The sequence below is a fragment of the Hyla sarda genome, chromosome 6, assembly GCF_029499605.1.
Source record: "Hyla sarda isolate aHylSar1 chromosome 6, aHylSar1.hap1, whole genome shotgun sequence".
NCBI lineage: Eukaryota > Metazoa > Chordata > Amphibia > Anura > Hylidae > Hyla > Hyla sarda.
The window spans coordinates 63,762,815-63,775,249 of NC_079194.1; the positions used below are offsets into that span (position 1 = coordinate 63,762,815).

A 12,435-nucleotide genomic window follows, 5' to 3' on the forward strand; every position below is an offset into this window, starting at 1 on the left:
GAAGGCTGGGACCCCCTGTGGTCTCCGGAACGGGACCTGGCTCTCAGTGAGGAGCACATGCTGCAGACAGTAGGAGCTCTATTCATTTCTATGGGAACAACGAAAAGACCTGAGTACAGCTCTCGGGCATCATCAGCACTCCCATAGAAATGAATGGAGCGTATACGCTCTACTGGTAGAATACACGCGCTCTTCACTGAGAGAGTCGGGTCCTGTCCTGGAGATCACGGGGATCCCAGTGGTTGGACCCCCGCAATCAGCTACTTATCCCCTATCCTATGGAGAGGGAATAAATACATTTTTGCTGGAGTTCTCCAGTTCTGACGGGACCCTGTTAAGTAGTCATGGGGGGGGCAGCTCCTGCAGCGGTGTATAAGGAGACATGTCACTCAGTGATGACAGGTAGGAGAGCAGCCACTGGAACCCCAATCATTAATTACCCGGGTCCCGGTGGCTTTTTTAGACAATGATTTCTCTGAAGCGCTTGATCATTTCATGTAGTACTGTATGTAGGCTGTATATGGCAGTATTGTCTTGATGGTATGTTAATATTATGTGGGCTGAAATTGTGAGAAGCAACTCTTTGAAAATGTCAGGTGTGGCCCTCATTTGCTGGTTGCCCAGGGCCCCATTGTCTATAGAACCAGCAGTGGCCTATAAACATATCTTGTTAACAAATAACTGTATTAGGGATTTATCGGTTTTGTAGTATAGAAAAGGTAACTTAATGGTAACAGTTAAGTTTTTTTTTTTAAGATGGCAGAGCACTCCCAATCCAATGTCACCCCAGTTCCAGAAATACCCAAACTAAGCCCCCAGTGTCTGCACCACGGCCTGCAAAAGCCTCCATTATAAAGACAAGACCAAGCCTGCGTCCTGCCGAGAGCTGCCGAGCCGGTGATGCCTACACCAGAGAAAAGTTTCAACCCAAAGCAACTAGTAAGTAGCTCATGGACTATACTATTGTTTAGACCAGTGGTGTCCAAACTGTGGCCACCCAGCTGTTGTAAAACTACAACTCCCAGCATGCCTGGACAGCCAACAGCCATCATTTCACTAGAATGATGCAAAAATAAAAAGATAAATTCTGTCCTGTATTATAATTTGATCAATCATGCAACAAGTCTTTTGTTACATTTGTAATGTTTTTTTTTAAACTCCAGGAGACCTTAACAAAGAGAAAAGCCGACTTCAAAACCTTATGGCTACAGGAAAGGAGCTGCCAGATGTACCACAAGTGCCAGCACCACAGACTGAGGAAGATTACAAGGAGGAGAGGGACAGATTTGATGAATGTGAGTTATCAGAAGAGGATTTGCAGTCTCATATCACTGATCTCTTCTGGTGCTTACACTTGCTTCTATGTAGGATCTTTTACCCACTTGGCGACTGCAGCTTCAAATGGGAATTACTTACATTCACGCCATATAAACCGCATACAATATAAATCGAAAATCCTTACACATTCAGCTCAGTGGGGTAAAACTATGAATACCGGTGTAGCGGATTTCAGTAGAAAAATAATAAGTGTTTTTTTCATTTAGCTTGAACAGTTTATTAAAACGTACCTGTCATATCAAAGAAAAAAACAAATGCTGTATGTTACTCACTAGGTCAGGGATACTCAACTAGCAGACCATGGTCCAGATCCAGAACACAGCCGCCAGTCATCTGCACCGCCCCCTGGCTCTCCCCTCATTCATTAGTATTGGTGTCTTTAAAGGGGTACTCCGGTATAAAACAATTTCTTTAAAATTAACTGGTGCCAGAAAGTTAACCAAATTTGTAAATTACTTCCATTTAAAAATCTTAATCCTTCCAGTACTTATCAGCTGCTGTATGCTCCAGAGGAAGTTGATTTTCTGTCTGACCACAGTGCTCTCTGCTGTACTATCTTTCTCTGTAGTATACAGTAGCTGATAAGTACTGGAAGGATTTAAACATTTTAATAGAAGTAATTTACAAATCTGCTTAACTTTTGGGCACCAGTTGATTTAAAAATAAATAGTTTTCCACCGGAGTACCCCTTTAAAACAAGCCTAAGCGTTTGGCTCGGACCTTCACCGGATGGCAGACCTGGATAAGTGGACCCTCACTAAAATAGTTGAGTACCCCTGCACTAGGTGATGGTCTTTCCTTTTGATAGGTCAGCAATATCAGATCGCCGGGGGTCCAACTTCTGATCAGCTGTGAGCACTGTGGTCTCTTCACTCCCTACCAGGCACAGCTCTGTACAGTGGGTAGTAGCTGTACCTGGTATTGCAGCTCGCACCATTCACTTCACCTTGAACCCCTTTAAAGGAAAACTGTCAGCCAGTTCACCCACACTAAACCCAATATACTGGGTGATAGTGTGGGTGAACTGGAGTCCAACGAGGGGTCAGTTACTTTACTGTGTTCCCTGACCGCTGAGTTCTCCCCCGATAAAGTTCTGTTTGTCCTCTCTGAACTCGCGCTTTGAACGCAGTCCCCCGGCATCCATGTTTCTTTGGGTCCCGGAGGAAGGGGCCTAAGCCCGCTCCCCGTGGTTTGCATATTCATGTTCTTTACAGGCCATCACCGGAGTGCAGCGCACTGTCTGCAGAAGATTTTATGTAGCTCTTACATCCTGATGATGTGAGAGCTGTGCGTCCCAGGAGAGCTGTTCTGCGTAGTGTCACTGCGCATGTGCCGGGCCCTCGGTATTCCCGACTTCCCTAGCTAGGCCCCGGCGCATGCACAGTTACACTGCGCAGAGCGCTCTCCTGGGACGCACAGCTCTCACATCAAAAGGACGTAAGAGCTACGTAAAATCTTCAAGCGCATGCGCTCTGCAGACAGAGTGCTGCGCTCCGGTGATGGCCTGTAAAGAACATGAATATGCAATCCATGGGGGCAGGCTTAAGCCCCTTCCTCCGGGACCCAAAGAAACATGGACGCCGGGGGACTGCTTTCAAAGTGCGAGTACAGAGAGGACAAAAATAAATTTATCGGGAGAACTCAGCGGCCAGGGCACACAGTAAAGTAAATGACCCCTCGTTGGACTCCAGTTCATTAACACTTCCACCCAGTGTATTGGGCTTAGTGTGGGTGAACTGGCTGACAGGTTTCCTTTAAGGCACATGGCTGAGTTCTGTTGTGAACTAATGTGTTTTTCAGTGGTTGCAGAAATCCAAGAAAGATGGGATTTCCTGGCAGAGATGGAGGCTCTAGGACGAGGGAAGCAATACTACAATATGATCAATACAGAGATTTCCCAGGTAAACTATCACTCAGGATTAAAGGGGTACTCCACCCCTAGACATCTCATCTTATAAGATGTCTGATCATGTGGGTTCCGCAGCTGGGACCCCTCAATCTCTGTGCAGCACCCAGTGTTAGTTTAGAACGCTGGGTGCCGGCGGCGGGGGTCGTGACATCATGACCACGCCCTCGTGACATCACACCACGCCCGCTCAATGCAAGTCTATGGGAGTCTCCCATCGACTTGCATTGAGGGGGCGTGGTGTGACACCACAAGGGGCGTGGTCGTGACGTCACGACCCCCGCTCCAAGCATTCCGAACAAAATGTTCCTAACGATGGGGCAGCGGAGTACCCTTTGTGTATTACTTGTTTGTCGCTAGCTTTGGCTTAGATTTTATTGCAGTTTATCTGGTTTCTTTTGCAGAAGCTGAGAGAAATGGAAATAATAGATAAGCAGAGAAGCTCAGAATTACGGGAAGCGCTTCAGCAGGCAGAAAATAAGATGTCCGGCTGAACGCCATCTCTCCATACATGTTCATGAACACCATACTTCCACAAATACACCATGGCTATTGTATTGCTTATTTATTGGAATTTTTTTTTAACTTTTATATTAACTCTCACCAAGATGTGACTTAGGCTGGGTTCACACTACGGTTTGTCATTACGGTTCCCGTATACGGCTGGGAGGAGGGGTGGGCGAGGCTTAATCGCGGCGCCCGCACTCAGCCGTATAGGGAACCGTAGTTAATGTATGTCTATGAGCCGACCGGAGTGAACCGCAGCCTCCGGTCAGCTGCTTTTTCGGCCGTATGCGGTTTCCCGACCGCAGGCAAAAACGTGGGCGACCACGTTTTTGCCTGCGGTCGGGAAACTGCATACGGCCGAAAAAGCAGCCGACCGGAGGCTGCGGTTCACTCTGGTCGGCTCATAGACATACATTAACTACGGTTCCCTATACGGCTGAGTGCGGGCGCCGCGATTAAGCCCCGCCCACCCCTCCTCCCAGCCGTATACGGGAACTGTAATGACAAACCGTAGTTTGAACCCAGCCTTACAGAGGTCACCCCACTAAGAATATTGGGGCAGATTTGCTAAGCAAAATACACCAGAATTCAGGTGGCAGATTGCACCAATATACTTTCCTATATGCTGGGCATCAAATTTATGACACTTTTTTTTCAGAACTGTCTATAGAGGCACGATAGAGAGTCTCGTGCCTCTATAGACAGTTCTGGAAAAAAAAAAAAGTGTCTACATAAGAGGCATGGCTTAAAGGAATTCTAGAATGCTCCAGATTTATTGGCACGTGCCATTATTTAGGTGCAAAATGCTGGTCTCATTTAAGCCAACCAAAAGGTGATTTGATCTGACAAGCACCAAATCTATCAAGCAGCATGCATATATTGGGCACATCCTCTGCCTGTTCTAGTTTTACCTTAAAAATAAATAGACAGAAAAAGTAGGGACCGCGCCTTGTGTATTACCTAAGACACCAGATGGGGGTAAAACAGCGAACAACGCCAGCCTTGTGGGTGGCCACTCACCTTGTAGCGGATAGTCAGCGCTTATCACCCCTAAATTGGGGTACAGATATGCTCCTGGAGAGAAGAGAACTGCAAAGCGTCACAGGAGTAGGAGATCAAGTCCTGTCTGTAGAATCAATGAGAGCGGCAAAAGGACCCAAACATCAGGCGCTGTCCAGAGTTCCAGCAGGAAAGAAGTGTATCCAAAGTGAGAATATGATATAAGTACCATCAGGCACTGTGTTTATTCAGTTCAAAGACCAATGACGCGTTTCGGAGGTACAATCCTCCTTCCTCACATTGGCATACTTTGCCTGTTCTAGTTTTAAGCTGCTTAATAATAAATCTGTCCCAGTATTGTTATTTAAATCCAGCCTCAGATTCTGAACATATTTTGTATTCAAAAACATAAGAAAAATGTTTCTATTACAAGTTATTCAAATAACGCTTGGTATCCCTCCGCCAGACACAGCAAAACCAGTGTGAAATAAGACTTAAAGGGGTATTCCAGGCAAAAAAAAAAAAAAAAAACCACTTTGTCTCGAGATGATGACAGGTGCTCAACTCCAAGTGCAATTGTGTACATACATTGGAGTAGAGGACCCACACCTATGGACCAGAATGTGGTTTCACTCCTGTGGTAAATATATACAATGATATTAACTAATCCTCAAAACTGATGTAAAATTGAGGCATTAGCCAGTATATCCTTATATGAAGGACATACCTGAGCCCGCACACCACGCCAAGGTTTCTCAAGTGATGCGGAACCTATCCACTAACCTACCTGGCCAGATACATAAAACCAGGAACAAAATTACAGCAGCCTTAGGTCCAACTTGCAGACTGCTCCTCATCACCTCCAGTGTGAACTAAGCACACATACAATGGGAGGGGGAGACAGGTTACAAGCCCCATCCTTGCTGGTACATATATAGCAGGCCTCACAGGTGAAACCCCAATGTTACCCGATAAGATAAACGAGCGCATTGGTATAAGCCTTAAAGGGGTAGTCCAGTGGTGAAAAACGTATTCCCTATCCTAAGGATAGGGGATAAGTTTGAGATCGCGGGGGGTCCAACGGCTGGGGCCCCCTGCGATCTCTCTGTATGGGTGCCAGGCTCTCCGGCCAGATAGCGGGTGTCGACCTTCGCACGAAGCGGCGGCCGACACGCCCCCTCAATACATCTCTATGGCAGAGCCGGAGATTGCCGAAGGCAGCGCTTCGGCTCTGCCATAGAGTTGTATTGAGGGGGCGTGTCAGCCGCCGCTTCGTGTGGAGGTCGACACGCCCCCTTCCCGCGGGCTGTCGGGGCTCCGTACAGGAGATCGCAGGGGGCCCCAGCGGTCGGACCCCCCGCAATCTCAAACTTATCCCCTATCCTTAGGATAGGGGATAAGTTGTTCACCACTGGGTTCACCACTGGACTACTCCTTTAAAAGACGCTTGCCGGCTTTTATTTGCATGGAAATGGCTATAGCAGAAAACTCAACCCCAACCGTTGCTATGGGCGATCCCCAGCTAAAATTGCATACAATGGAGAATGCCTGCAGACGGTCACAAGTGCCACAATCACATCCTGACACCTGATAAACGTGTATGTGGATACGTACAACATGACTAACTTAAAAAAAAAAAAAAACACTTAGTCTTGAGTATTCCAGGCAAAACCTTTTTTTATATATATCAACTGGCTCCGGAAAGTTAAACAGATTTGTAAATTACTTCTATTAAAAAATCTTAATCCTTCCAATAGTTATTAGCTTGTGAAGTTTTCTGTCTAACTGCTCAATGATGATGTCACGTCGGGACGTGAGTCATCAGAGAGCAGTTAGACAGAAAACAACTCAACTTCAGAAGCTAATAACCATTGGAAGGATTAAGATTTTTTTAATAGAAGTAATTTACAAATCTGTTTGCAACTTTCCGGAGCCAGTTTATATATAAAAAAAGTTTAGGCCTGGAATACCCCTTTAACTGTCGTCACACCTGAGCTTAGGGTGCATTCGCACCGTGTTATTATTTTCAATTAACATATGAATTTTTTTTTTTTTTCGGGGAATAAATGTAAATGTAAAGGAATGCTAAAAATAGAGGCTGCCATATGCCATCTGTTGTTAAGTATTGACTTACTTTATGAAAAAATAAAAAGAATAATGTATAAATTTTTGGGGGGGGCGTACACAATAATGTAGTGGACTACGGTTTTGCATACAGCTAAATAAAACGGACTGTAACAGAAAACGTGAAACACAGATGAAAATGCTGTGTGAATGCACCCCAGAATTATATTTGTTTTACATACAATATATATTAAAACTGAAGTTTTTAACGCACCAAGATTTCTTTGTATTTAGTATCAGCTTTATATGTTAACACTAGAGATGAAAATATTTCATTATAATATCCACACTTGTTACATGCAGAACTGCTGCAGGTTTAACCCTTTGCATTGCATATAAAGTATATTAGAAAGGTTAAAGGGGCACTCAGCTGCTAGACATCTTATCCCCTATCCAAAGGGGATGTCTGATCTCCCGCAGTTCTAAACAAAACCCCGTTTTCGGTGGCAGTGGTCATGATGTCACAGCCACACCCCCTCCATTCATGTCTATGGGAGGGGGTGTGACGGCTTTCTAAGGTGGTAATGCTATCTAGGTATGTGTTTCCCAAACAGGGTGCCTCCAGCTGTTGCAAAACTACAACTCCCAGCATGCCCGGACAGCCTTCGGCTGTCCGGGCATGCTGGGAGTTGTAGTTTTGCAACAGCTGGAGGCACCCTGGCTGGGAAGCACTGATCTAGGCAATGCTCCAATAGGAATGAACAGGGCTACACAGTAACACACGTACACGTAATATACAGCGGTTTTATTTGTTCTGATACAGAAGGCTCTTTTCTTTTTCCGAACAGTTACAAACGGTGCAATAATTTAATAATTATAAAAAATAAAACACCAAGAGGCGGCTACAAAGCAAGAACAGTGTAACAGAGGTAAGTGCTGGCCTATACAGTGTTACCACAAGCTGGAGCAACTATGGCGGAGCTGAACTTCTTTTTACATCGAGCATCATTGGCACTTACAGGAAGACCCACAGAGATATATAGACAGCAGTGATGTCGCACAGTGGTGGCCCTACTGCCCTTGCCAGCCATGGTCCATGATATGACAAAACAACATTCAATTGTCACATACCAAATATATTTGGCACTGAAAAATGAAGTACCAGTCACCTGAATAAAAAGTCACATCCTCAGCTATTAAAACATGTGCAATTTATCTTTATGTTAAGTGTTTTTTCTTTTCTTTTTACACAAACATTATCTGAGAAATGCAAAAAAAAAATAAAAAAAATTATAATTATATATACTTAATGCTGTAATATTCCATTGGTTTGGGATTAAAAAACACTAGTGTATACTTTCTTGTAAAAATGGCACTTCTCTTGTCTATGGATTGTGTTTAAAGGGGTACTCAACTGAAAAAAAAAAACATTTTCATCAACTGGTGCCAGAAAGTTAAACAGATTTGTAAATGACTTCTATAAAAAAAAAAAAACTTAATCCTTCCAGTACTTATCAGCTGCTGTATGAGCCACAGGAAGTTCTTTTCTTTTTGAATTTCCTTTCTGTCTGACCACAGTGCTCTCTGCTGACACCTCTGTCCATGTCAGGAACTGTCCGGAGCAGGAGAGGTTAGCTATGGGGATTTGCTCCTGCTCTGGACAGTTCCTGACATGGACAGAGGTGTCAGCAGAGAGCACTGTGGTCAGACAGAAAGGAAATTCAAAAAGAAAAAGAACTTCCTGTGGAGAATACAGCAGGTGATAAGTAGTGGAAGGATTAAGATTTGTTTCAATAGAAGTAATTTACAAATCTGTATAACTTTCTGGCACCAGTTGATTTAAAAAAAAAAGTTTTTCAGTGGAGTATCCCTTTAAAGGATAGGAGATAAGATGTCTGATTGTGGGGGTCCCACCGCTGGGAGCCCCCACGATCTCCGTGCAGCACCCAGCATTTTAATCTCTATATTTAGAACACTGGGTTTCCGTGGCCGGAGACATGATGTCCCGCCACGCCCCTTTATTAATTTAAAATGCCAGGTGCTGCATGGAGATCGTGGGGGGGGGGGTCCCAGCAGCGAGACCCCCGCGACCAGACATCTTATCCCCTATCCTTTGAATAGGGGATAAGATGTCTGTGGGCAGAGTACCACTTTAATGCTAGTAAGCAACTGTAATATAACCCCTGGTAAAAGTTATGGTATTACTGCATTTGAGGATGGTCACACGTTTTTTAAATTTTTTTTACTTAATAGCAAATTCACGAATTACAGATATGATGCAACACACAATGTTTCATAGCTAAACATCCTGGCTTCATGAAACATGAGAAAGTGCTTACAGATCTTACCGAGCCATGATTTATAGAAATCATGGCTTATAAAAAAAGACCACTAGGGGTCCCCATTCCATCCAGAACATAATCCTGTCTGGCTACAGCATCATCTTTGTCCCAGCTGAAGCACAGGCTAGAACAAAGTCCAGGAAGTGAGGTAGGGACTAGCACTCCTCTGTGCTCACTCCTGTCATGTCTATCAGACTTCCGTATGAAAACAGGAGGGGGTTACAGAGCAGCCTGCAGTGATAGGATGAAGAGACCCAGCACTGCACAGCAGACTCAGGGAGGACGTGAATGTGAGGGGAGTAATGGCGGGCTCAGTGTTTGCCTCAGACACGCCCCTTTCTGAGCAGTGGATGTCAATAAGTGAGCAGCAGAACGGAGGGAATTGTGAGCTAAATACAGAAGCTAGACACATAAAAAAGACAAAGCATCTGCATGACCTACTGACTAACAAATGTAAGAATTATTTTATTTTTCTGATATGATCACTTTAAAGTGGGCGCGGGATTGATGGAATTCTCCAAAAGCCAGAACTTTTAGCCATTAAACATTTATCAACAATGAAGGTTTTACAAAAACCTATTAAACTCGGTACTGTTTAGTGTTTGATCTGTGATTTGTGTATTTGCTACAAAGTAAAAAAGTTTGGTGACCGTACTCTAAGTAGGGGTGCTGGTTTTAGCCAAAGGTGGACCCCTTTATCTGATTCCAGACAATCCTTTTAATGTTACCTCTGGAATGAATTACACATATTTTCGTTGCTGAAAGACGCTGTGCTCGCAGTGCAAATGTTAAAGGGGTACTCTGGTGGAAACAACATTTTTAAAATCAACTGGTGCCAGAAAATTAAACAGATTTGTAAATTACCGTACTTCTGACCACAGTGCTCTCTGCTGACACCTCTGTCTATGTCAGGAACTGTCCAGAGCTGGAGAAAATCTCCATGGCAAACCTCTGGAGCATACAGCAGCTGACAAGTACTGGAAGGATTAAGATTTTTTAATAGAAGTAATTTACATATCTGTTTAACTTTCTGGCACCAGTTGATTTTTATAAATAATTGTTTTCCACCGGAGTACCCCTTTAATGTTTAACTACAGCCGTGCCTTCACAGTGAGGAACCGTAAGCCCAGCCACAAATTGCAGTACACACAGCTTTCCAGTATTCATTTGGCTCCGGAACGTATCATTAAGTCGGCCTCAACTTTTTCCATAGGCAGCTCTTGTGCAGCTAGACAGTATTCAGCAGAACTTGTTCTGGTATGGCTCGAGTTAAGAACATGGTTAGAAAACCACAGGGTAGAAGGAAAACTAGAAGTAAAATGACACGGCACAAACGGGATAGCTGCAGAGTGAAAGAGTCGAAGGCAAGACAGTGTGGAGATCTTAAAGGGGTATTGCATGAAAAACATTTATTTATTTATTTATTTTTCAAATCAACTGGTGCCAGAAAGTTAAACAGATTTGTAAATTACTTCTACGAAAAAGATCTTAACCCTTCCAGTACTTTTCAGCTGCTGAACTTGAGTTCTTTTCTGTCTGACCACAGTGCTCTCTGCTGACACCTTGTCTGTCTGTCTCAGGAACTGTCCAGAGCAGGAGAGGTTCGCTATGGGGATTTGCTCCTACTCTGGACAGTTCCTGAGACCGACAGAGGTGTCTGGAGAGAGCACTGTGGTCAGACAGAAAAGAACAACTCAACTTCAGCAGCTGATAAGTACTGGAAGGATTAAGATTATTATTTTTTTTTTATAGAGATAATTTACAATTCTGTTTAACTTTCTGAAGCCAGTTGATATTAAAATGTTTTATTATTATTTTTTTTTCACCGGAATACCCCTTTAAAACGCAGCTGGTTTCGGACAAATTCTCCCAATGTTGGGGAAAGGTAATCACCTGCAGCCTGTGATATGTCACTTGGGTTTATGTCACTTATACTACAGCGATGAAGGCAGCAGAAATCCATTTCGGGCTGTCTGACTTTGCTCACGCCCAAACCACGTGTATGGCTTCTTCTCAGCTAAAAAGCTCTCATAAGGCGAATGGTTTTACCTGGCAGCCAATACTAGATGGCGGCATTGTATATTAGGGTGTCAATAGGTTCCTATGTGCAAGGGGATCAGTGTCTTATTTCTGCATCTCCATTGCTGACACACTTCAGGGGCATTAGCATAGGAAGCCAACCAGTGTGGAAGGAAGGGAGAATAGGCTAACCTCAGAGGCTGAGCTGGTCCAAACACATTTATCACGGATAATGACTCGATACATTTGGTAGGAAATAAAAGGAATGTCTAAATAGACGCCCCCTCACCAAAGAGAAAGCCGAGGTCGGTAAAAAATGCCAACTTTGGTTATAATGGCGACAGTGGACACTGTGACGGGACACCATCACTTTACTGAATGTAGTAGTGTGCAAACCTTCACATAGGTTCTGCTGACACTGACTATTAGAAGTCAGAAGCATCTAGTGCAGTGTTTTTCAACCAGGGTGCCTCCAGCTGTTGCAAAACTACAACACCCAGTATGCTCGGGCATGCTAGGAGTTGTAGTTTTGCAACAGCTGGAGGCACCCTGGTTGGGAAACACTGATCTAGTGTGTAAGGCAAGCAGCAGACGGCAAGGCAGCTTCTATACTTCTGTATTTTTCCATGCCATTCCTTGTTGCTGTCTCTAGAGCAGTGTTTCCCAACCATGGTGCCTCCAGCTGTTGCAAAACTACAACTCCCAGCATGCCCGGACAGCCGAAGGCTGTCCGGGCATGCTAGGAGTTGTAGTTTTGCAATAGCTGGAAGCACTCTGGTTGGGAAACACTGATCTAGTGTGTAAGGCAAGCAGCAGACGGCAAGGCAAGGCTGCCAAAAATCAATCCTTTGGCTGTCCGGTCATGCTGGGAGTAGTAGTTTTGCAACAGCTGGAGGCAACCCGGATGGGAAACACAGATCTAGTGGGTGAAGAAAGCGGCAGTTAACACAAATCAAGGCTGCTATAGAGAGAGATACAGGATGAAAGTTTCAGCCTATAACGGCCTTAGCACTAATCTGTGCATCAATGCAAACAATTATCTCTATGTAAATATGGTCTAGTGACATTTTGGGAATGGTTCGCTGTTTGCCAGCCTTTGACAACCCCCTTTCCATATGCCCTATTAAAGTTTATAGAAACAACAGAGCCAGTTGCTCTGTCATTTGCACATGATGGGGTAGATTTCACAAAATACGCCAAAAGTCTAGCCCAGTGTTTTAGACACTTTTTTGCACCAATGGGGCACAGTCAGCAGAAATA

General features: G+C 44.3%; 1 protein-coding gene across 2 annotated transcripts in view; it reads left to right on the plus strand.

Moving 5' to 3' along the window:
* The window catches only part of C6H22orf23 (chromosome 6 C22orf23 homolog), a 30,000-nt gene extending 26,182 nt beyond the window's left edge, over positions 1-3,818 (plus strand). For both annotated transcript variants that reach the window (XM_056523957.1, XM_056523956.1), the window contains 4 exons: positions 757-939; positions 1,164-1,295; positions 3,139-3,239; positions 3,649-3,818. In XM_056523957.1, coding sequence (XP_056379932.1) covers positions 757-939; positions 1,164-1,295; positions 3,139-3,239; positions 3,649-3,738 — 506 coding nt within the window. In that variant the 3' untranslated portion in view covers positions 3,739-3,818. The remainder of the gene's footprint in view (positions 1-756; positions 940-1,163; positions 1,296-3,138; positions 3,240-3,648) is intronic.
* Positions 3,819-12,435: the final 8,617 nt, after the last annotated feature.